General features: G+C 41.3%; 1 protein-coding gene across 2 annotated transcripts in view; it reads right to left on the reverse strand.

Moving 5' to 3' along the window:
- Positions 1 to 26,145, reverse strand: part of LOC104828879 (histone acetyltransferase p300-like) — a 67,048-nt gene that overhangs the window by 16,955 nt on the left and 23,948 nt on the right. The window contains exons 3-20 of one of the 2 annotated variants that reach the window (XM_010562901.1): positions 23,361 to 23,537; positions 20,927 to 21,188; positions 20,038 to 20,151; positions 18,887 to 19,123; positions 16,198 to 16,291; positions 15,731 to 15,865; positions 15,224 to 15,341; positions 14,533 to 14,707; positions 12,369 to 12,446; positions 11,382 to 11,491; positions 10,123 to 10,278; positions 8,613 to 9,053; positions 7,870 to 8,082; positions 6,775 to 6,931; positions 6,096 to 6,214; positions 4,607 to 4,846; positions 3,948 to 4,036; positions 1,399 to 1,479 (exon numbers count right to left, since the gene is read on the reverse strand). In XM_010562901.1, coding sequence (XP_010561203.1) covers positions 1,399 to 1,479; positions 3,948 to 4,036; positions 4,607 to 4,846; positions 6,096 to 6,214; positions 6,775 to 6,931; positions 7,870 to 8,082; positions 8,613 to 9,053; positions 10,123 to 10,278; positions 11,382 to 11,491; positions 12,369 to 12,446; positions 14,533 to 14,707; positions 15,224 to 15,341; positions 15,731 to 15,865; positions 16,198 to 16,291; positions 18,887 to 19,123; positions 20,038 to 20,151; positions 20,927 to 21,188; positions 23,361 to 23,537 — 2,996 coding nt within the window. The remainder of the gene's footprint in view (positions 1 to 1,398; positions 1,480 to 3,947; positions 4,037 to 4,606; positions 4,847 to 6,095; positions 6,215 to 6,774; positions 6,932 to 7,869; positions 8,083 to 8,612; positions 9,054 to 10,122; positions 10,279 to 11,381; positions 11,492 to 12,368; positions 12,447 to 14,532; positions 14,708 to 15,223; positions 15,342 to 15,730; positions 15,866 to 16,197; positions 16,292 to 18,886; positions 19,124 to 20,037; positions 20,152 to 20,926; positions 21,189 to 23,360; positions 23,538 to 26,145) is intronic. The other variant, XM_010562978.1, reaches the window with a different exon arrangement.

Consider the following 26,145-nt stretch of genomic DNA (forward strand, 5'->3'; position numbering starts at 1 on the left):
GTGTTCAAAGCGCTTTTGATTGTTTTCATTATTGGAAAAAAAAATTGTACCCAGCATCTGTGTTTCCAAATCTAGTGTAAAAATCAAAAGCACTCTATGCTGCCTTCTACCCTGACTCACAGGTTTGTAGCAAACCATTCCAACTTACACGTATGAGAAAGACTGTACTCTCGTAGCAGCTAAACAAAAATTTATATATAAACATGAATTTATTTGATGTTTATTTATACACAGATTTACACGTATATAGATACTTGCTTCTCTCATACGTAAGTACTTCATATGCCACATCTCCTATTAACAAAACTGGACAATATTGATTACACTTTGGGTCTTTGCTTATACTAGAGTAGTAAACCATACTATCCTCAGGGACATGGCCCATTGTACTGACCAACATACGAACATTATTTCTTCCTTTTTCCTTACAGAAAGGCAGAGGTACTCTTACATCTTCCCAAGCCCCAATGGATTGTTTCACTACTGTTCTAGATACATCCATCAGTGCAACCAGGAATTGCTAACATGCACTAAAGACGACTTCTACTTCCAGTGAAAGTTAACTCAGTTCGTCCCATGACCAACTTTGACAACTCTCCCCCTGGCTTCAGACTTTCCCAAGTTCCTCACTTGCTTCTATCCCCAGTGTTCCTGCAATGCCCTCCCCCAAAGAGCTTTCTTCAGCAGCTCAAAAAGTAACTGCTTGGCACTCATTTGTCCCTCAAGGGCTTCCTTAGTCTCCCAAAATTCTGTTTCAAGATTTTTTGGGGGAAGGTGTGAGGAGGGTACAGCAGAACGAAAGACTGTCCCAACAGTTTGCCACCAGCATGGAAAAGGCAACTAAATTCACACACTGCCTTTTATTGTGATCTCCTCAACAACTGCACACATAAGCAGATGGCACTCCGACAGCAAAATATTTGTATGGCAAAAGGAAGTTCCCTACTTCTGATTTGGATGAAAAACAATCTGAAGTTGAATACAAGTTTAATAGCATAGCCAGTCTATAAACAGAATGGTACATTTGACTATTTCAAATTATGTTTGTCACCTACCTGCCTGCAGGCATGCATCGTTATTTTTCTGCAGTAGAATACTTCCCCCCCCCCCCCCCCCCCCCCCCAAAAAAGCAATTCTCTTCTTTCCCCTCTATTGGTATAGTTACAATTTTAAGCACTAAGTGCTTATTTTACACTATAGTTCAGTCAGTGCAGATTTTAAAGAAAAAAAAAAAATCTACAGCACAAGTCCGGGCTTTTTGAAGAGTATCTGGTCCACCTTCCACTGGCCTACAAACAGCAAGGGTTACCTAAAACTAAACTCCTTCTCTTTGAGAAAACTCTATAGACCATAATACAGCTTATGAATGCACAGCCCAAGCAAACACAAATAACTCACGTTTGAGGTTGTGATGGGTCATCTCCCAGAGAAACGCTCTCCCCTTGGATTTCATTGAAGCACTTCTCACAGAAATGATACCTGTCAGCAAGAAGGCCATATTTGGGTGAACTGCTCCGTCCACACAACACAGCCCAAGTCAAGCAACGGAGCCACCAATCACAGCAGGCCAAGGAAGGGACAGGAGCAGAGAGCAGGTCATCAACGGCGACAAGGATATTCAATGATGCAGATTTATGGGCCCCACATTGTGTTTGGTTGGTTTGGTTTTTTTTGTTTGTTTTTGGGGTTTTTTTTTTTGCGCAATCAAAGCCAAGTGCAGACAATGACAAGCACAAAGGAGAAATAAAAAAATAACACACACACGAACAAACAAAGAAATGGGGGTTTGCAGGACAAAACCAAAAACATAGAAGCAGGACAAGACAACACAAAGCAGAAAGCCAAGGCAAAGCACAGATTAGCATTAAATCTCTCAAATGGGTTCACAAGCAGCAAATGATTAAAGCAAATTAAACAAGAGTATTCCATTTTAGCATACCCATACCCTCTTCATTTTAATAATCCATGCCACGTACAGCAAAGAATTAAAATGAGAAAGGGGAAAGAACAGCAGGAAGGAAGAACTGCTACTCTGACTTGTACATCAGCACAGCAGTTCTGTTGGCAGGAGGATCTGCAGGAGAATCTGCAGGAGATCAATGGAAGAGGGATAGTCTTCCATCTTAAATGTATAAATGCTGAAAGGCCACAGGATTCTCTCCCAGTTGAAAGGGAAAGCTAAACATCATAAGCTTCAAGAACAATAAAATCTGTCCTCAAAAATCTTACAGACATTAATTATAGAACTGTCAAACTGTATGTTAACTAAATACCTAACATTAACTACACACATAATGCTGTACATTGATATAATTCTGCCATAGCCCAGTTTGAGTGTACAACAGTCCAGGCATCAAATACAGCAAGGATTACAGAGAAAGATTTCATTTATACTTGAATAAAATAGTGATTAATTCAAGATTCTACCCCAGCCCTCAAAAATGTTCTAGAACTGTGGCCTCTCCATTACTAAGGCATGTTAATTGAGTGCACAAGACATCTAAAAATAAATAAAAGAAAATTCAAACAAGTTTATAATAAAGCCACACAAACCAACACTATAGCAGTTGTTACACTAAAAAGACAGGTCTCTTAACCCTCTTTCCCAGTTTTCATCTGAGATAATACAGAGAACAGTGCTTCTGGAATTGTACATTTCAGTCTATAGATATATATGTATATGTGTAAATAATTTACAAGTCACACCTGTGCACCTGTTAATAGTGCAAACATTCCCTTCTAATGTTTGAAAACATGTAAAGCATGTCAGATTTTTGAATAGTAGTCTTTTAGTCCATCTAGCACTTGCACATAGATAAATGTAAGCAGAAGATACTGACACGATATGAAAAGCTCTAACACTATACAAGTCTAAAACTACAACAGTTATGGGATACTATAAGCTTATTTTCTACTTCTTCACTCCTAAAAACCTCTATTCATTGCTATAAACCCTTATGAAGCCTAAGAAGGTCAAGATGTAACTCCTGTAGCTCTTTGGTTGTTTTCACCTGACCAGGTGCTTAAGAAAAATGCAATTCTTAGAAAATCTTCCTGGCTTTCAGGTAAAAGCTTTAGTGTTTTTGTTGTTCCCAGTTTTTTTATTTTGTTTGTTTAAGGCGTTGGAAAGAATGGAGCGCAGGAACTAAATTGATGGAGATGACATAGTTTGGAGATAACCAGCCCTCTGCTCCAACAGGTGCATTCTGGTGACAGGCGAGGGGATATGGGAGTCTTCAAGCACCTATTTCCCTGCTTCTTCCTGCCTCGCTTCCAAAGAGATGCCTAGCAAGAAACCTTCTTTCAGAAGCCAAATACGTTTAAATCCTTTAATAAACCCCAAGTAAAAAAAAAATTATTCAAAAGAGCTGTAGAAGTGACAATACTTTACAGAGCTGCTGACAGCTACTGCAAGACAACTCCCTTAAGGAAACTTTGGGAGAAAAAGCAAGCATTAATCTACTGAATATGTCAGTACACAGATCTTCCAATGAAGATTTGCATCACAAAAGTTTGCTCTTCAGTGTTAACATCATGAGAAAAACAAAGACTTGACGAGTATAATATGTATTATTAGCATTAATATACTTGCTGCATAGTTTACTCAGTGTTCTGCATGAAAAATACTGCTGTATAGTAGGAAGCAAAGACAACAGACTTGTATATATGATTTGTAGATAACTGAAGATTTAATTAACCGCAGGATAAAAATTTAGTAAAACATCACATTTCTGCAAACAAGAGAGGAAGAGCAAAGGCTGCAGTGAACTTTTGCTGAAAGAAATCATTAACACACAAGGTAAACTATTCAAGGGCACTTCCAGCAAATTTTTATCTTAAAACACAAAGGAGTACACATGTAAAGAGGGTGTATATGTAAATGCATGCACGCCTTTAACAGATTGATTGCAGCATGCACAAAAGTGCACCAAGTGAGTTTTCCTTACCTGTTCTGGTAACTGTAGTAAGTGGCATCTCGAGGGATTGTGCACAGCTGTTTGCCATAGCAACACAAAGTCTGTGGTGAGAACTCCAACTGCAAAGAGGAATGGGTTGTCTTAGTACTCATACATGGTTTCACTTGCTCTCCATGGGAAGCAAGCGTGACCCAGACAATGATCATTTCCACCTTATTCTGTGCACAGATCACACAGTACAGCAAAGGTACAAAGTGTTAGTCATAAAAAACGTTCAGTGGACTGTTATTCTCAAGTTAGCTCTTCTCCAAAGATGGAAAGCATATCAAAACAAGACAATGGAAATGAAATACACAGTCTCAATATACAGTGAAATAGCGAGCACTTCTTCTGCAGTAACAACCACATCTTTTTAATTTGCAATAGCAAACGGGTTTGCCCTAATCAAAATAAGCCTTCAGTTACCAACTTTTTCTCCCCAATGGCTTATATACAAATAGACAATTTAAGCACTAGATAGAATTAGAAGATCCATAAAAATCTCAAAATCAGATTACTCAGGGTTGCTAAATCCTGGTAAACTTTAAAACTTTTTGACACACTGTAACTGCTAACAACTGCAACTGTTGTATTTTTCCCCCTTCAATACCAGGAAGCAAGCAGTGGACTAGAAATACTTATTTTCTTACCTTTCTTCCACAGCAATAACCAAGACTTTGCATAACTGGGTCAATTTCTTGCTCAAACACCTCTGCCAGTTTGGAACAGTACTTATATACCCGAGATGTTTTGCGGTTATACAGCCAGGCATTATTGAACATGAGCCAGATGTCATCTACATATTGCCACGGTTCCTGATACTGTCCTGTGTCTAGCTTCCTCTTGATAGTAGAAAGGTCCATGGGGTTCTTCACTATGTCAAAATAATCCTGCAAGAATACACAGTGTATCAAAACACTACTACAGAACTATGTTGTGACATGACAGCATGTGCATTCTCAGCATATAAATTCTTCTGCAGTACATCAAGAAAAACAGGTTCCTCTGACTTCATTGTCAAACCGCTTGTCACATACAATGAAATCTCCAAGTAATACCATATCACTCCCCAGTGCTTTCTTTTCATCATTCCTTTATTTCTCAGGCTCTATTGCTCTTCTGCTCCTGATGAAATGAAGCCACTCTAATTTTAGTCAGCAAAACAATTATTACAGAAAGTAGGAAATGGCAATGGTTTTGCAGCCACTGCAATCTGAGGATATACACAAGAGCATTAATAGAAAGCAACTGTTTTTAGTAGACCACACAACCTAATAAACAAAAAGAAATAACTTTACTAGATGATAAAAGATATCATGTCTCCTCTAAAGAATGCCTTTTCCACCCCCCCCCCCATCAGTTATGGGACCACTTCTCCTAAAAAAGTGGAGAATATGACAGCCAATTGAGAGCTTGTTAAAGCATATTAACAATATTTATGCCTGCTTACAATACAGCAGGCCTTGAATTTTTGTAGTATCTATCCTAAAAAAAAACCACGCCAAAACCAAACAAAAAAACCTTTCAGGCAAAAAATGTTGCCCAAAGCACCCAAGTAGGACTTTTATGTCTACATATTTGTGTATAAATAGTAAACTTGTGTGGGTAGTCCAGAGAGTTTAAAACACAGATCCCTGAAGGATAGTAATGTCTTCTGAAGACAATTCTAAAACAAGCAGAAAATTTGACCTAAGCAAAAACTCTAACTTGAATAGTCTCTTCCTTGCTTTTAACAGATTAATAACCATTGATGGATTTTTTTTTTAAAGTGGCCTTGATCTACTTATTTTCCCACATATTCAGCCAAGTTTTATATATGATGGGGAACACCTATGGAATTCAGCAATAGAAGCATCACAACATGAAGCAACATCCACAAAAAGCCCACACAGCACTGGGGATCTGTTGGTAATCACTTCAGTGTATGGGACACCCGCTTACTTATCAAAAGGAACACAGAACTGAACAAACTTTTGAAAAAAACCCCAAACTTTCCTACGTCAGACATTGTATGTTCCACTGCCTAATGCATCAATATAAAAATGTTAACATGATAAACTTAAGCTGTTCTCAAACAGGTGTGTCATAATACAGTAGTTTTAAATTGAAGCCAGGAAAGTATCTTGCCAAGACACTCACAGGAATTCCTAGTAGCTGGGGATCCACAGGCTGTCGAAATGGAAGAGACTCTGGATCCTGACGGTAAAGTGCCTCCAGTGTTGGCATAAGCGCTTGCCGCAACTCTTCTGGCTTGAAAACTTTGAAAAACAATCAACATTAGAAAGATAGCAGAACCAACTGTAAGGAAGAAACCTGCTGGAAAATGTGAGGTCTGTGGAAAAGACTACAGACAATGGGTTTAAGGTACTTGGCATGGCTTCTTTACCCTCTGCAACACTGAATTCCGTGAAGAATATTAAAATGATCACCTGGACACAAAGAGATGGCCAAAATATTAAAGAGAATCTTGTTTTTATCATAGGAAGACACCGCTAAATTTAATAGAGCCAGTTTACTTTCCAGATACAGCCCCTCTCTGAGGTCCCAAGAAAAAAACTTGTCTGTAACTGAAGTGTATTTCAAATCTCTACTGTATTGACAATTTTACTAAAGCTTAATGTCTAATACTAAAGTCTTAAAGAACTTGCCTAGAGCCAGTTACAAGCACATGTATTACTAGATATTTTTGTCCAAAAGCCACAAAGAAGAATCCATATAAACCTACTGAGTATCAGTGAAAACAGCTTGGGTTTTTCCCCCACAAAGATTTCTAAAGGGAGATTCAGTGAATTTCAGTCAAAACAGTGTTCCTGCTTACTTTTTTTCTTAGACTGCCCAGCTGCTGGAGAAGACTGAGTAGCTGGAGTAGTAGGTCTTTCTTCCCCCTCTGGTACTTCAGTCTTCACTTCAGATTTCTTCTCTTCTTGCTCCATTGGGTCTGGTTTACATTCCTCCACGACTGGTTCTACTTTAACCTGGAAAGTAGTTTGGAGCCTGTCACTTAGTGTCCTGTGAAGTCACCCATCCACGTTTCTGTCCTTTAAACCTGTCTGCCATCCTGATCACCACTCTTTCCTAGGATTAAGGGTATCTACTTTGTAGTCAAAAGTTGCCTAAAACTTGAGCAGATGTGCTAGAATGCATCTTTAAATGCTACAGTAGTAGCAATGATGAGCTGCTAACCATTCTGAGCTGCAAGTAGACACACAGGTACTTATCGAGCTCTTCAGGCAGGTCTGACAGTCTCTCATATACTGGGGCTGCTACGATGACACTACCGGCAGCCACGCTTATAGCTCTCCTCAGTGACAAGTTGTCAGAGCCCAGTAAAGCAGCCCATCATGTACATAGAATCACAAAATCATTTAGGTTGGAAAAGACCTTTAAGATCGAGTCCAACCGTAAACCTAACACTCCCAAGTCCACCACTAAACCACGTCCCTAAGTACCACATCTACATGACTTTTAAATACCTCCAGGGATGGCGACTCCACCGCTTCCCTGGGCAGCCTGTTCCAATGCTTGATAACCCTTCTGGTGAAGAAATTTTTCCTAATATCCAATCTAAACCTCCCCTGGCACAACTTGAGGCCATTTTCTCTCATCCCAATATCTGCTGTTTTAACATTTAACAGCTGCCAATAACATCTGAAGGACTGACTTGAGTGCCCTCTTACATTGGCATTTACCAAAAAACCTCACAGCTGCACACATTATCACAGTCCTCTCTGGGGCCACTGGCTTCTACCACCATCTCACCAGAAAACAGAGACCCTTCTTTAGGAAGAAGTAGAGGAAGACAACAATCAAAATAGCAGCAGGAGGCAGCACCTACAGCTCTCATTGAACTCTGGAAGGAATGGCTTGCATGGAAACAGAAAGCATCTAGCAGCACTAGATAAAGATACTCTACCCAACAACTGGCCGACAATCTCACCTCAGATTTCTCTTCCATTTGCAGCTCTGTTTGTTCTGGTTCCCCTTCATCTGTTTTAATATCCATTTTCACTTCCTGCAAGGGTGGCTGCTGCTGCTCTGGAACAGTCTGCTGAGAGTTCACCTCTGTGCTGCTGGTGGATGGGGGGTTGGATACCTGCCCATCAATGCTTACAGCTGGCTGTGAAAGCTGAGGGAAAAAACACACATTACAAACAGGCTTCTAATGAACTTATTTTTCTTTCTCTAATTCACCTTTACCTATACTGCATTTCCACCAAGTTTAAATGCACTCTAGTCCTTCTACTTGCTTCACCTGAAGAACATACTGCTGTACAACTCCAATTATAGAAAAACATGCAACAGAAACATGCACTAGAAGGCCTAGTATAGAGAAAATTACATACTGTTTCCCTATTGTACACCACCGCCATGCACATGTAGACATAACTGGAGACCTCATCCATGTTTCACAGTGAATTTCAAAACATGCACTACAATTCTGAAAAACACTCCCTCTCTGGAAACATGAGATGGTCTGTAGACTTGTCTTGATGCAAAAAAGGTTACTTCCCAAATGCAGAAAAACCTATTTTGATATTAAACATGCCAGAAGCTACCTCCATTATCACAGGCTCGCACAAAAATAAGAGACCAATTGAAAATTAAACCTTACACTTAAAACATTTGCAGGGAAAGCACAATTAAGTATTTGCTTACAGGTGTTGTGGGGTGCTGAGGCTGCAGTGGTGCTGTTGGTGTGGGAACTGATGCAGTTGTGCTCTGCTGTGACAAGGGTTGCTGCTGTTGCTCTGCAGAAGGGGTAACTGGAACCGGAGGCTGGCCTTGTGGAGGCAGCTGTGCCTGCGGAGGCGTTGGAGTCTGCCTTTGAGGGGGGTGCATAGTTTGCGATTGTGGTCCAGGTGGCATTGCCTGAGGCGTAGGTGTGGGGGCAGAAGTGGCAGCTGCTGCTGCTTGCTGTTGCTGTGATCCCAAGCCTGGGGGCGTATGGTGAGGTGTTGGGGTTCGGCTAGGTACTGGAGAAGGAGAATTTCGGTGCATGGGAGGCTGTGGAAGAGGTGGGCAGTGAATATGGCTCCCTTGAGAACCTGGAGCCATCGCAGGAGAATTCACAGGACAGGAAGCGCTGGTCATTTGTGCCTGTGGGCAAACAAGTACACAATTGCGATGACTTGAAATAGAAAAAAGCGAGAGAAATTACTGTCAAATGACTGCTTTCCCACAGCTACTGGCATGCTTTTAAAAATGTGACAAATTGTCTGTTTTATTTTTTAAAACTTTTATTTCAAAAGGAGAAATGGTGTATTCGATTTATTTTGCTCCACAAGAACATAAAGCTGTTTTATAATTTATTCAGCTCTAAAGGAGAGTTTCAATAGAATAACTTACACTTGTCAATATATTTAAAGAACCGCACAACTACACTCCCAGTTTGCAAAACATTTCTTTCTAAAACTGCAGATTTGTTACATCCTGAATATGGGACAACACACCACAGTGAAAAATTGCATTCAAATACACTTAGTGTGCCCATGCCCCCACCCGCAAAACTAGAAACTGAATTTATCATCAGAAATAAGTACAGCTGTAACTGCACCATTATGAGATTACAAAAAATTGTATTCATCAAGGAAAAAAGCTGTCACTCCACAGTAATCTTGCCTGCAAACTAGGAAGAAGCATCAACGAGAAGCAAACTGACGTTCCCTACTTCTTCCTGGCCTGAAAGGTTCTTGCTGAAAAGGGAGAGGGAAAGGACAGAAAGGAAACTGCTAGACTAAGTTCAGATCTTTAGTAGTGATAACCCTCCTATGCCCCAAAGCCAGCAACACACATTGATCCTGTATAGACATGCCTTTTTATGACTTATTCCACCATCTCTTAATTTCTCAGGCTCTGCTACTTCATTGTTCAGCAAGAAATTCTTAACTACTGCATGCCGAGTAACAATTTCTTCTTTGCTTCACGAAAACAAACTCACTCCTCTGTCACACTTAAACTTAAGCCTGAGAACAAGCCAACAATGTTTCACCCTTACCATACCCAGTGCTACATCAGCAAAACGCAGGGTTGCAATAAATGAATTCAGTTTATTATAATTCCAAAAGCATCTTGAGAAAACAAGTTTTTGTCCATTACTACAAACTGAACAAGGAAACCAGTAAATGACAAAGCCCACTGACACTGCTTACAGAAACCAGAAACTTACTTGAGAAACTGGTGTCTGATTGCCAGGCTGAGTCATAGGCATGCTCGCTGTGTTCATTCCTGGGGAAGAAGCAGGGAACTGGGTCTGTTGTAGAAACTGATTCTGACCAGAAGGCTGGCCAACACCTGGTTGCTGCATACGTGAAGGAAATCCCATCTGTTGGAAGAGAAAGGAACTCATTTCACACAATGTGCATACACCTCCATAACATTTTACAAAAAAACCATTTATCTTGTTGCAGAAATTGATGTTTGCTGGTTATCTGTAGGATAAAATATGGAAAACCTGCTTATAGCTCCTCTCAAAAGACAGAAATTATGATGATTTCCTTTGTAAGCCAAGGAAAAGGATATTGATTTCAGATTGGGACTGTGACTTAAGATTTATTTTTGTTCCTTGTATTAAGGATGCACCACCACAAAAAGCCACTTAATTTTTAGGCAATTTTTCACACCAAGATCTAAAACCTTACCATAGACTGTCATGGTTTAAGCCCAGCCAGCAACTAGGCACCACGCAGCTGCTCACTCACTCCTCCCCTCCCAGTGGGATGGGGAGGAGAAACAGAAAAAAATTAAAACTCAAGGGTTGAGATAAGAATGATTTAATAAGTAAAATAAAATGCAGTACTAACAATAATAAAATATAATATTTGTAATGAAAAGGAATAAAATTAAAAAAAAAACACAACAAAACAAAACCAAAACCACCAAAACAAAAAACCCCCAAGAAAAGACAAGCGATGCACAATGCAATTGCTCACCAGCCACTGACCGATGCCCCAGCAGCAATCCGCCTCCCCCAAGCCAACTCCCCCCAGTTTATATGCTAAGCGTGACCTTCTATGGTACAGAATAACCCTTTGGCTAGTTTGGGTCAGCTGTCCTGGCCACACTCCCTCCCAGCTTCTTGTTTGTGCACCTGCTTGCTGGCAGAGCACAGGAAACTGAAAAATCCTTAACTTAGGATAAGTACTACTGAGCAACGACTAAAACATCAGTGAGTTATCAACATCATTCTCACACTAAATTGAAAACACACTGTACCAGCTACTAAGAAGAAAATTAACTCTAGCCCAGCTGAAACCAGGACATAGATCAGACAAATCTTTCAGTGGAGATGCAAGAGAGGAACCAAAGGGTCAAGAGAATGAAGAAATAATGCTTGATTTTTAGAATTTCTTTTATTTATTTATAGGAAACGACTGCCAACAGAAGCAAACCTGCGAGCTCAACACCCTGGACCAAACACCCACTGACCTGGTTCATGGCCCCAGCCTGGCTTAGCTGTCCAGGGTGCTGAAGAGGAGGGGTTTGCCGGGGTCCCATCGGTGACAGCTGCATGTTCATCTGGCCAAACTGATTCATTCCTGTGAGTTTGTGCCAAGAAAACACTTATAAACAAAGGCCTGAATTCTCCTTTGGGCACCATTCAACATTAGGAGAAGAAATGCTGTCAGTCTCTTCCTAATTTTGTTTTCTAGCAACCAGTTTTCATGCATGCAATACTATAAAGGAAATATTTCCTTCTATCAACCAGTTACACAGAATAATTTTAAATATAAAGCATTCAAACTACCATACTCCTTCAGAATACAGGCTAGTTTTTCTCCCCCCCGAAAGAATTGTTTCCACTAACTGATATCAAAGCTCTGAAGTTTGAGAACTGCTGCAATACGTGATAAAAAACCAAGTGTCACATCTACTGCTGAAGATCAACTTTCTACAGAAAGTTGCATTATCTTAATTACACATTAGAAATTCACTTATTTAATGCCAAACCGTATCTTCACTTCCTTAAGCACTTCGTATGTTGGCTACAATGCTTCTTGAATATGTAACAAAGGTTTGGCCCCTTCCTTCTGAGCAGTATTCTCACCATCTTCCCTCTGCCACCAACATGCCCTCATTTAAGGTGGTTAGGCCTACCATGTTTGACTGACCCCACCATCCTATGTTCATATGATCAGAAGTTCCAAAAGCATCAGGTTCTTTATTTAAGAGAGCAAGTAGCTAATATGCAGCTCTTAAATTCATAAGATCATGCAATGCTATTAGAGATATATATAGTTTTTAAAATATATAACATATACACACCTATGTAAGTATTATACAATATAGATAGCTATTTTCTTAATCAAATGGGGAAACTGCAGGTGAAAAAAAGGGCTATGACAGTTCAGCAAGAGCTGCCCAATTCCAACATTCCTTCAAAATCACAGTAGTGAATTTTCTTCAAATACTTACCTGGCTGTGCCTGCATGCGATTCATCATCTGGTTTGGCACATTGGCACGTATCAGGGTTGGGTCGGGAAGAGGACCATCTGGAAAAAAAGATACTGGAATAAGATTATGGCATTTAGAAGACTGAACATTTTAGTGAGAATTTTATACATGGGTTTTAGTGTGTAAAGCAAAAAGAATTTTAAAAAAGTACAGACACAGTTCAGTAACTCTAAACACTCTTGAAGAGTCCTTAAAGTGTGACGCAAAACCAAAAACTTCCTTGAAAATATAAGCATGTCCCATTGACAGAAATATCCTCCGACTTAAGAGTCAGCTTTCAGAAACTGAAGACAAATTTGAAGTATGCTATCAAGGTACAACTACAAACTCAGTAGCTCACAAACATTCCAAACCACAAGAACTTCTACAGACCACTCTACACAGTTACTGCACCTCTATATTTAAAATACTATGAAAACTATATGGTTCGACAGGGTATTTACCAAAGCTCTGAAGTTTGAGAACTACTGGAGTACATGATAGATAACCGGAAGTGTCACATATACTGCTGAAGATCAACTTTCTACAGAAGTTACAGCAAACAAAGTCACAGCATCAACCTTTAATGATCTTTCTTGGATCTTGGTAATGCATCTTGGTAAATCCTGTTCCGACTTCAAGCATAAAAAGACCCAGAACTGGATTTACCAAGATGCATTCAAATTTAAGCAGGAGAAAAAGAACTCAGATGAAGATTCTTGTAGCATGTGCCTGGAGCTACTGGATCTTTATGCAGTGTTAGGAAAAAAACATGAAGTTTGTCTCCTCAGTTGACTAACTCAAATTTTGACCCTATGTTCTCAGACAACTTAATACAGTGTCACTGACGGCTATGTATCTGTTTCCATGAAGTATCTTAAGAACTCCACTCTTCACTGTAAAGTATCTAAGAACATGCAAGACTGAAAGGATTGAGGATAAAAATCCTCTTCTTTTGAGAAGAAAGCTCTTGCGACAGAGTTGGGACAGGGGGGTGGGGGGGAGGGGAGTGCTCTACAAAGTATGTTTGCAGAACCGTTGCACATAGTTTTAAGCAAGACGGCTTCAGTCTCCAGAGCTGTCAGTTCAGAATCACAGAGGGAAAAAAAAAATAGTAATCTTAAAGCAGACTGTGCCTCAAATATTTAAATATTAGTTCTTTTACAGTTAAATCAGAGTACTGAATGCAATTTTGTTTAGAAATGTACAGTTTCAAATCCTGTATTTTGATTATTTACAGGACTTAATTGGAAATACAAGATTACAATGTCAGCAGATGCCTCTCTCCACTTTCTAACTAGAAATATCACCCACAATAATTTGTTACCTGTTCTTAACTGTTACCCAAATAAAAATATAGTAGATACCTGACAGCTTACAGCACCTTGTCCCTTCCTAATGTTTGTGAAGAGACTTTACACTCTTTAGCAGCATGATAGTTTTGATCATTAACTCCTCTCCAAAGTCAATTTTATTCTAATATACAAATGCATAGTTAGCAGGGAATCTAGTAATAATCTGTTTAGCATTAGGAAGGTCAATTCAAGAACCAGAACTACTGTGAAATAGAAGACAGCTGCATAAGGAAAAAAGTGAAATCTGGTTTTCATTGCATGCTGGAAAGGCCATTTGTCTGAAAAAACATACGTGGCACAGAACAAGCACTACCTAAACTTTCAAAGTCATGAACACCTAAGCACTTCATCATACTCTCTACTTAGCAACAACAGTAGTAGTAATGATCATTTTAAACACCACACAACTAAATATTATGAGAAGATACTTCTCTTATTGTAACTGAAGTTATCTCTAAATCACTTCTAAAGGTGAATCTAACAAGACTGAAGTTCTACATTAAGGATGCAACTTAATCTCCATTCCCTCCACCCTGAAAGTAAGTGTAAATGTTTACAATATTTCAATTTGTTCAGAAGACTAAATGCTTTTAGATAATCTATGGTCATTAACTAACACATAAGCAAAGCAAAGATTTTGCAAGTACTTCTGAACAGAGGAGAAAATTCTGTTTAACTTTGAGCAAGCCAGGTACCTGTGAAACAAGAAGGGCAAAATGGTCACCAGCCTACCAAAATGACAGCAGAGGATTCCCCTGCACCAGGTATTCAGTAACCCAACTGTTCTTACTTGCAGACATCCCTGGCTGGGGCTGTCCCATATTGGGCCCTTGATTCATGGGAGCCTGCGGCATGCCCGGAGCATTTGGGATCATGTTTTGCTTCTGCAGCCTGGTTCTTCGTTTCTCCTCCAGCTCCTTCTGAATCTTATAGATCTTCTCCGCTAGCAAGTGATAGTACTCTGCCTGTTGGGGAGCAATACAAGTCAGGAAAGGAGGGCGGACACACATTAAGCAAAGGCAACAGGTCACGGTGATCCAAGCTCGGGAAACAGCCTTCCACACACGCGTTTCAGCTTGGGTGGGGGTGGCTCTCCCTTTACAGGGGCTCCCGGACAGACAGGAGGGCAAAACCAGAGCACTGCTCAGGGCATTGCTGGCAACCATTAGAACAACACCAGACGTTTCTCTTCTCGTGTCCGACGCTTCTTTGGGAGAATCACAGTGAAGAGCTTCACGCTGCCTTCAGGGAACCCCGAGAAGCCTCAGGCACAACACAACCCAGCGAGCACCCCCCCCTGACTCCCGGCACACCCAGGCAGAAGCCTGCAGCTGGCTGGTTCCTAGACCCCATCCAGCAGCCCCTGAACACACGCTTCCTCAGCCTGGGACTCTCATCTGTGCTTTCACTCCTCTTCCTCCCCAGTCGCTATGCGGTTGGGGGAGAGACGCACAACTAGATGCCCGAGGATGACATCTCACCCTGCTGTTTGCCGATTCATACATATCCCCTTCCACTTTCCGAGCATATGCCACCAGATTCTCCATACGCCGATCCTTCAGTGCTGCAGGGTCAGGAGTAGGAAATATGGCTTGGACTCTGGGGGAGGGAAAACAAAAAAAAAAGAAAAGCATGCAAATGATTAGGAAGTCCCCAGGCAGGGACATCAGCACTAACCCCAGTGATCCGATCCGAACACAAAGCAGCAAGCAAGTCTTCTGACAGACTGTGGCACAGCTACTGCTCCTGGGGGACGCTGCCCCCATGTCCATGGCTTGAGTACAGAGCGGGACACTTCCACTACAACAGCCCCAAAACAGCAGATGCAGCTCCATCCATCTTTCAGGCTTCTGCCTTCCCTTCTCACGGGCCCTGACAAAACTCACTCCCTGGCCCCCTGGCTTTGGAAGCCAGGCTTCCTCCTGCTCCCCCCACCTCAGAAGCAGCAGCTCACCCAACAGCAGATTGTTTTGTTACTAGCTACTCACAATTTATGAACAAGGTGGTTTCGGAGATCCTGAGTAATGTCTTCATGCCACTGCTTTCGAATTCCGGTATTGGATGGTTGTGCTGTTGGCATGGCTCCCAAACTGGCAACGTTGGTGCTTTCACTCATCATGGGGCTTCAAAAACAGAGCAAGAATTGAGGGCAAAAGTCTAGCCCAAGCTTAGTCATCTTACAGTCATAGCCTCTTTTAGAATAATGTTAGGACAAAGTGCTAGTTCAGCCATTCCCTAATCAATGGACAAACTCTGCAGAAATAGCTGCACAGACACCAAAACAACGCCATGAAAGAGTACATGCTGTCCTACCCAAGGATTTGGAAAACTGCAACAAAAGCTACAAAATCCAAAGGGAGAGATAGCCATCAATGGCATTTACCCCACTGTTTATGTAAGAAGTGACATGAGATCAAAACAAAATCACTGGGGTGCAAAGAATAATTCAACTTACTTTTGAGAATTCATGGTTGAATGTAACATTGAGTCAGGCAGCAGATTAGGGGTTTGAACCCCTACTCCTCCGTTCACTCCCATTGGATTTGCACCTGGAAAACAGAAGAATAAGTATTCTTAAATGAACAGGCCGTTTACTGTGCAAAATCAGTAATTGCTCACCAATAACAAGGGTCTAGGCTTTCAAGTACTTCGACTTTTGTGAAGGGAGTACTCTCTTTACCCTCTTCCTTTTACAAACTTAGAAAAAGTCTGAGGCACAGACACTTGGTGACCTCCAAGTGAAGCACCACACCACATTACTCCTCAGCACACCTTCCTGAACGTCTCAAACAAGCAATTTCAATTTGCTCCAAACGTTATGTACTAGAGTCCTTTTCTGTGATTCCCTAAAGATTCAACATTACCAGCCACTTCTGGTTTTTTTTGTTTAGAAGCGGTTGGGGTTTTTTTGTCATTCAGGGGTTTAGGATATATATTCACAAAGGCTTCAAAAACTTAAAACATCAGCTACCACCCACATCTGACAAGGTCCCCTCTCACCCACTCCATACTTAAGGATCCTACAACTAACTCCAATGTTTGTACTAGGAAGGAAAATCTGACAATCCTTTGCAGGAAAAACCTCTAGTAATTTGTTACATACCAAAATCTGCTTTTCTGAATCACAGCAGACCTCAATCAACATAAAAAAATAGCCTATTTTCCTCACAGACTACAGTTAAGACTCAAATAGTGAAGAAAAATGCAGCACATTTCTGTCTGGCACTTCTGAATAGAACACTTTCTGAAGTTGAGAGTAGCATGAAAGCCATTACCAAGCCTCACATGTATTTAGGACATCCAAATCCTACAGAATCTGTATTTCAAGCCAAATTAGACATTGTGTACAAGAGAAATCCACTGAAATTAAGTATATCAAGCCTAACACATACCTCTAATATCACAACCAAGTGTTTAACAGTCTTTTCATAAAGCTGCCTCCCACCTCCCTTCCCTTAGTCACTTTCATCTCCTTCCCAAATTCACTTTGCAAGCTGGTGTAGAAGACAACTGTCAACCTTTGCCTTAACTCTCCCTTTTCAACTGCCAAAACCAGCCATTTGTTTGATCTACTTAGGACTATCTTTTCACATCTCAGTCCTCACCAAATCCTGCTGTTTCTCCTAAATTAGGCCATGACCTGGTAATTCCTATCCCACCTGTTGTTATTCCCTCCTCAGCCACCCATTCCTAATAATGAAACAACAGCCAAAAGTCTACACTCTGCATGCTTCTTCTTTCTACATTAAGCTTCAGTTCTTCACTCTCCAAGAGCTTTTCAACCCCATCTCATTCGATTTTCTTATCAGTGCTACAAGGAGTACCCAATAAGAACACACAGGCCAAACTCTGTGCCTATTAAAAAAAAAACCAAACCAAACCAAAAAACCCCCCAGAGAACTATTTTGCTTCAGAAAAATGGATGACACATTCCTTTCAACCCCCTTGCTATAACATTTTGGAGCTTCTAGAAATTCACCTATTTGTAAAACACTCTAATGTACAGGAGAAAACCGTATTATTTTAATCGAATTAAGACTAAGCTCTCAGAACCACCCCCACCACACCTTTAAAAAAAAAAAGCTTTACACAGTAGAAGGCAAATTTTTAGCAGTATACAAGTCACATGCAACCTATGAGGACCAGTCATCTCGTTAACAAGTCTACCCAACAACCTTTTGTTGAGTAACTCAGAAGCAGCATGTTCTTTGGTGCAGAAACAGCACACTGAACTGCAGCCTGCAACCAACTGCTACTTTCCTCTGCAATCTCTCAGGTCCTTCCCCATGGAATTCCTGTGCATACACAGCACTCATTCCGTATGCAAGCTTGACACGGGGCATATAGATAGGATCACTACAATCCCATACAAGCTTGTGATAAATCTCTACCAGCTGATTTTTCCTCCTTTCCATTAAAAAACCACACCTCTACTTAAGCAACTCAAGCAAAGAGCTGAAGGTGAGAGAAATTCCTGTGATGTAATCTCAAAGTATCAAAATTATGATTTGATGGTTAAATACTTCATTTGATACTAGGGATAGCCAGGTTAGCATTAATTGCACTTCAAATTAAAAGTCTTACGTAGTCTTTTGTGATTTTTGCAATAAGCCACCCATACAATTTACAGTTACCTGAGTCCACATGACAGGATTCACAGAGAAAGTCTGTTATTTACTACTTTCCATTTTTAAAAACAAACATGTCTGAGATACAACTGTAAAATGCTGCAGTCTGAGTGACAAGGAAGTACACTTGAATACAGGCATTCCAATGCATGCATTTCCAATTAAAAACTCCTAAAAAGCCCCAAACTTGCATTACAGTACAATTATAAAGCTACAAAACAACATTAAATAAAATGCTTTGGAAAACTGGTTCTCAAATAAAAAAAAAAAAAAAAAATCGTTTTTCCAAAGAAAATACTTTCCCCAGAGAACTTATTTACCAAGAGAGTGCATCTGGGCCCTCTAATGTTCCTGTTCCACTGAGTAGTTTGCTATCTCAAGTCTAAAATATTGCAAAGCCATACCTCTTGCAAATTAACTAGCAGTATTAAGCTAGTAGGTTAACAAAATTTGCATTAGATATAGCATGGGAAAGTTGCCTGTAGTTTGCATTTTAACATTAACAGATAAACTTACTCATAGGATTCATAGGGCGCAGACCCTGGGGTGACTGTCCTTGTTGCTGATTCTTCACTTGAGCCTGGGGCTGTGTCTGCATCTGGTTCCCTTGATAGGTCAGTCCAAGGGCTGCGTAGGCTCTCTCGATGGAGCTGGGGTCTATCTGACTGGTAGTGTTTATGCTGGGCGTTGTCTGCTGCCCCACGCCCACAGACCCAGTATTTGCAAGTCCTACTGCAGCTCCGCCCAGCAGCGCTGGAAGAGACATACCAAGTTAATAAGGACAGCAGCAGGTAGCCAAAGAGGTCCATGAAAACAGGGAAAGAACATAAAGAGTCCACTGGCTATTCAGAACTAAAACATCTCCTTCTAGGAGCATGCAGAGAAGAGGCTGGGTCTGGAAAACCTGTCATGAAACAGGGAGACAAGTTTTGACCCCACCAGCCATTCCAACAATATGCTGTTTTCCCTTTGAGCTGCTGAGAGGAAATCCCACTCTAAGTATTTAGGACACATCTGTTTGCTTCAAACTGAAAACAGGCACATCATGTCACAGAGGCTGAAGGCAGAAAGGTACATACAAGCTCTTCAGCAGCCATTGTAATGCCTTTTTTTTAATATATAATTTTCTTAAAATAAGAAATAGCTTAGCTCACATTAGTCATGAGAAGAGCCCAAGTAACAAGAAAGGAGAAACAAACAACATACAAGTAACACAGTGACAAAAACCTTGCCAAAGATTTTGGCATGAAGACCAAGGGGACAAAAAGAGAAGGGGGAAGAGACATATGATGCAAAACAAAGGATGAAGACTGAACCGAATATCATCAGGGCTGAAACGACACAACCCTCTGTGTATGTACACGTCTCCAGAACCTGGCCAGCTAGAAGAGGTGGCAGTGAAAAGCCAATCATTTGGTTGAGAGCTATGACTTGTTCACCCTTACCACTCACCTGCTAGGAAAATCCAACAAAGTTAAAAAGCTTCCATAAACACAAGTTATCAGAGACAGAAAAATACTCTGCAACTCTAAAGCAAGAAGAGGAAAGTCATATTACTTGTTCCCAGGTTCAAGAGCATCACCACTATCACCCAGGTACAAGAAAGTTTAGCTCCCAACACGCCTTTTACGGTTTTTCCAATACTCAGAATTCCCCAGTAGACTTACATTGTTGGTTTCTTTTGTCCCCAGCATTTTTGAGAGGCAAACATACAGGACAGTCATGTCTCGTACAATTCTTCCAGTGCGAGATGATTTGTCGGGAAGATGCGCAATGTGCCACTGAGAAAGGGAGGGGAATGAAAAACTGTTACAGACTACTGCCAGTATCTCCACATGGTCAACACAAACCAGGTAGGGAGCAACTATTTCTCTCAGGGTACACATCTATATCAACATGGGTCAGTAAAGTATTACTTCAAATAGTTCAGCACTCACTAGCCCTGAAAATGGAGCCAGATTTCTTCAACTACTATTGGCTCAACTAAAGCTTACTTGAAAGCTCTAAGTTATACACCCAAGCCTATGTCTCCCTGGCTTGAAGGATAACACCATATACATCAGGCAGACTGTTACCAAGCAATTGAGATGCCAGCAATCGGCACAACCTGGACAAGTCCAGGCTACCAAAAAGGTAGTATACACTTTCCTTGGCTACTAGGACAGACTAAGAGTTCACCAGTGCCAGTCGCAGCTTAATTCCTGGCTAGCTATTGCTTGAGATTTGTCTCTTCCGTTTAAGGGAGACAGGTAGACTCCTACGTGCAGATTCCTGCCTTGTGTCTACCCTTATCAGAAGGCAGCATCCAAAAGATCTTACAGTGAGTTACAAAGTTAAGCAAAACATCTTCATGCATCTTTGTGCTACCTTGTCCCCTCTAAGTTGCCTAAACTTTAAAGGCTCAGAAAAAGTTTATGATTTCCATTCTTAAGGGGACAGATAGGTTAAAAAAATTCTACTTCCCAAGCCACCCACCACTAGTTCTCCATCTCTTTCTAGGAGCCCTTCTTGTCCTGGAAATATTGACCACATCTATATAACAACTTCTCCACTTACCCTGACAAGATTTGCCAGCCTGACAATGTGTCATGTGGTTCAGGACATTCTTCATGGTTCGGCAATGAGGGAGGTTGCACTGTCGGACCTCCCCGTTGGCCTGTTCTCGCCGCTGACACTTGTGAGCGTGTAAGAGGAGAACTAGTTGCTGCTGAATGAGTTTGCGTTTTTCTGGATCTGCTGTCGGTGCTCCAGACCCCATTCCTTGAGAAGCTGCTGGCCCCATCCCAGCTTGCTGAACTTGGGGAGCCTGCTGCTGGCCCTGGAGAAGGTAGAAAGGAAATTCCCAGAAATAAATCTGTTTTTGAGAATAATCCATTCAGCAAATAAACAACACCAACAAAAAAATCAAAGAAGAGAAACAACTACTACATTCTGTGATTAAGGGAATAGCCCATCTACCCGTAGTTCTGGATGACTCACATTAAATATACCCCTTAGCAACAGTCCTGGCAATAATTCTCTTGCCAGCCACAATTTCTTCCCCATATTACTCTCCTAGTCCTAGCTCTTGCTTTATCCAAGACCATCAGAACTTTGCACGTGCTCACAGGTTAATCTGCGGTGCTAGACCAAACAGAAAATATTAATAGCACTTAGACCTCAAAACTCCTCCTCATTTTGGAGGCTAGAAAGTTGCATCCACAATTCTTGCATTAATGGAAGAAAGCACCTCTTAGAATGAATAGAGTTTTCCCTCTATTTCAGTATAAGGTGCCTCAATTTTGACTGTTCCTAGAAAAGGAGAATGAAGTGGAAGTTCTGGGAACCTTTTTTCATCAGGAGACTTGGACATAGGCATTCAAAACAAGCATCTCCCACTCTCTGCTAGAGATGAAGTGCAACTTCAGGATAATACATGCCACAGAACTAATGTCAAGTATGGCAACATCTAGTACTTCTTCTGTACTTCTCTATTTCTTCAGACTTCTTTGTATTTCTTCCAGGTGACATTTGAGGAGTACTCAGCAAAGAAGAGAGGCTCAGGGACTCTATGTTGCTTTATCACTTCAGTGCAACAGCCTTCAGTTTCTAATAGTCTCTTCACAGAGGGTTTTAGAGGATGTTTGCGGAGATCTCCAGATCTTCAGAGCTCAGCTACCTGCATTTCTAAACCCCGGTTCTCCCATAGCTCTTCAATACTAGTATTACCTTTCGTTTTACGACGAGACTTTACCAATTACTTAGTCCCCTTAGAGTTTGTATATGTTTTAACATGACCATAACTGCCTTGTTTGCAGCCTGTCATTCTAAACGACAACTGAGACAGCAGCAACTTTTCATTCCTTCATTCAGCTGGGTAGAAGTTCAACTTCAATATATACAAGCTTGACAGCTGGGGTTCTGAGCAGCAAGTTTTGGCTGCTTCTTTATTGGTTCATACAACCAACTGGTTTGCTAGACTTCTAATGTTTCATGCTTACCTTAAAAAACATTAAATAAAACTCACAGGATTGAGTTCTCTAATTCAAAGGTACAAATGTTACCTGGAAAGAGTTTTTCAGCAACAGTTACTAAGATCAAGAGACTGACCCTCCCAGGCAGTGGGCAGAGGGGTGGACTTTGAAGCAGGGAGAAACACAAGCTATATTCAGAAATGTGAATTTGTTTCCCAAATTAAAAAATATATGTAAGGGGGGGAAAAGGCAGGACACATTGCATGTTATACCCCCAACCCATTTAAGCTTCTAAAATACTAAGGCAAACACATTCAGCCACCAGCGTTAAGCTCAAGCTAGGGAACCTAACATTAAGGCCTGTAATTTATAAGCTTGGGCCGTCCACTTTTTGGCCATCCACTTTTCCCACCATTCTTACTTCCCCTTTCCTCAAGTCCTGCGGCAGTAACAGTGTGGAGGGGAAAGGGGGAGGCAACAGGGCTACTACAGCAACAACTGCCAGGGAAGCTCCAGCATCAGGACTGTTGTGTGTCATCATGTTAATTCAGAACAGAAACAAACACACGACTGGGGCTTCTAAGCCTTATCACAGGCAATACTTGTTTGAGAAGGGATACTTCTTTCTCCCAAAAGCATCAGTGAGTACAAGTAGGAAAACAATCCTTGAGACAAAGCTACACTGAGAAGGGGCCCAATATACCAATCACAGTAGAAAGGATGGGAGAGTAGGGCAGAGGTGTCCAAACAGGTGGCAAAGCTCACTTCAGTTCAGAAGCTCCATTTCATTTTCTCTGCTAACAGGGTTTGAAGGGTGAAGAGTGGAGATGCAGCTTATCAACAGGGAAAGCACAATCCAGCCCTCTCCTTCCTATCAGACTTTTTAGGAGCTGAAGCAAGCACATTACGTGTGGATTCAGAGCATGCATTCACACCAGGTACGACTGCTGCAAAACACTTATAACATGCCAACAACAGTGCACATTGCTCCACTTTGGCCTACTACAACATCTGGAGACACCTTTCATTCTACTTACCATGTTAGGCATTCCTGCTCCAGGAACTGGCTTCTTATCCATTGGAAACTGTGGTAAGCTATTCTGCAGTCCAGCTTTATTCTGCATCTGAGGCCCAAGTCCACTGGCTCCAATTTGCTGCCCGGTATTCTGACTATATGGCTGGCCGTAAGGGCTGGGATTGCTCATCATTCCCATCTAGGAATTAAAACGGTAAGATGTTCAAGTGCAATAGCTTAAGTTCACAATGTAAAATGCAAATGAATACTTCAGAGAAGCAAAAGTGATCACAGCCATGAACCAGCTGCAATGCAATAGTGATCCACATGCCTCCCCTGCTCCTTTACGTGCATGTATTTACCCATCACACAACATTAACTCCTCAACCAGACAGTTCCTATAAACACAGCAAAGCCAACTTACCAACCTTTGAGGTCAGTCTGGTCACAATTGGCCTGATTATTTCTTTATAAAAAATTTTGTTGAGCAGATTTCTCATTTCAGCCTTCCCAATCACAAATTTGTACCATGGACTATGTAACTCACAAGTCTGGAAAAATTCTTCTGCTCCCTGCATCTGTGCAGACTCCAAACAGAGACAAATACCACCTTCATTCATAGCAGCAGGGTTTATCCCCAAAACCTCCTACCCAACTGTCAGCACTTTCACAGCTCCTCTCCAGACAGCCATTAACAATGCATGTCTGCATTTGCAGTACACAACTGGTTTCCATTTAAGAAAACACCATAGGCATAGGTAACACCACACAGAGTCACAGTAACTCATTTGCAGTGAGCAGTACTAGAGGTCAAAGGACATGGTAGGAAGGAACTCTGCAAACAAAACAAACCTATTGAACCATTCATCTGCAGAGGAAGTAGATTTGTATTTCATACAAGCTATATACATATTCAACAGTTTTAGTATACCAGAATATACCATTTGTTGCCTTGGAATGCCCAAGAACCTAAAGAACAGTAAGGAGCAATCCTGCCAAAAAAGTTGTTTGGCCTCTTGACTTTTTTTTTCCATTCCTTGCATTGCCATCTATTTTTCATGGGAAATCTGGCCTTCTAGGGCCAAAACAAGTAGCCAGAGAGGACCAGGGAAACTGGAGATCTTTGTTAAGATTACCAAGTTCTCACCACTACTCAGGCAGAATCCTTGAGGAGCCATAACTAATAATAATAAAGGCACAAAAAGACTTTAAAGAGCTGTATTGTTTCAACTCACATTAGCATTTGACTAGACAATGTTCAGTCTCCCTGATGCTTTTGGTTCAAGTCAGGGCATCTTCCTGCATCCAAAAAAGTGCATGAAGGCCCCTACGGTAGGTTTGTTTCCAATCACTCCCGCATTTATTCTCAAAGCATCCTCCCCTAGTAGAAACAGCTTGTTTCTGCTCTTTACCAAGCTTCTCCAACCTGCACAGAGAAGTAACCTATACACCCAGAGATCACCTGCGATTAGTCAAACACTTCAATTTTCAGGTTGTAATATCTACCAATTTCATTATAATAGCCTTCAGTTTGCATTTACAAAATAAAGCAGGCTCAAACCCAAGCTACAGGAAGAGGAACACAAAATTCACTAAAGAACCTGCCACTTTAGACATCTGACATGTACAAGTGAATTCCCTTGAGGACAGCCCCCCTCCTCCACACACAAGCAATAACTGTAATCACACAGCAGTAATTCATTAGAGAGCAATGAAAAGAATCTCTGCACATGGCAGATAAACAAACTATGCCATGATCAGGCAGAATTAAAAAAAAACAAACTTCCTTCCCTGTCTCCTTTGGCACCACCCCTGCCATGTCTCGACTGCAATGAATACACATATGGTGACTGATGAGGCAGCTGCTGCCAAAACAGAACAGGTAAGACTCAAATTCTTCCTGCCTCTCCCCCAGAAGACTCGTAAGATCTTATGTGCAAGTTGAGCAGAAGGGAAAAGGAGAAGTAAAACATAAGGAGTCAGCAAACACACTTTCAGGACTCTTCCCCATCATCACTGCTGCCTTAAATTGACCAAGAGATTCAAGATAGTGAAAGACTGACAGTGGGGATTACTTCCTTAAGAAAACAAGGTATGTCTTCCTGTAAGATAGCCTGATCCCTTTGGCTCCAGAAAGGGTTTTGAAAGAAGGTACTGCCCGAAACCCAGAAATTTCTAAGCAAAGTTTTCAAGTTCATCAATCATAGCTCCCAAAGTCAGCTGACACCCGAGAGTATGCTAAAGCACAGGCTGTGGTGGCCATCACTAACACTGCCCCCATACGACTTCTGCAACTTACACTGCTATTGGCCTTAAAAAGCCTAAGCAAAAAAATTCAGAATTGAAGGCTGAAGGCACATTTTCACACCCTGGTGTCACAGGGAAAAATCAAGATGCCCAACTTGGACAACTGGGGACTTCACACATTGATAGCAAAGGATTGATGAGCCAGCTCTGTGTTGACTACAGGGGGAGAAACCCAAACCTAGACTTAAAAACCCAGAAACTTTCTAATGAAACTCAGGGTTGAGGTTTGACCACGCCAGTCAACCTTTGTATCTGCAAGACAGCTGGACACAAACTTTATGTGAAGCATCTGGCTTTTTCAAATGTACTAAACAAGCTGGCCCAGCACAGAGATCTCTGTTTTCTCAAGCATGAGCCATTGGCACTATTTGGGGTGCAAAACCAGCCCCTTCAAACAAGGCTGTCTCCATGGCAGAAACACAGGGCTCCGCTCTCCCTAGGGCTGAGACCCATCATCCACTCCACCAAGGGGACTTCCTCCACCCAGCTGTACACAGGGA

This window comes from Haliaeetus leucocephalus, unplaced genomic scaffold (genome assembly GCF_000737465.1).
Source record: "Haliaeetus leucocephalus isolate CR32 unplaced genomic scaffold, Haliaeetus_leucocephalus-4.0 Scaffold0, whole genome shotgun sequence".
In the NCBI taxonomy this organism is placed as follows: domain Eukaryota; kingdom Metazoa; phylum Chordata; class Aves; order Accipitriformes; family Accipitridae; genus Haliaeetus; species Haliaeetus leucocephalus.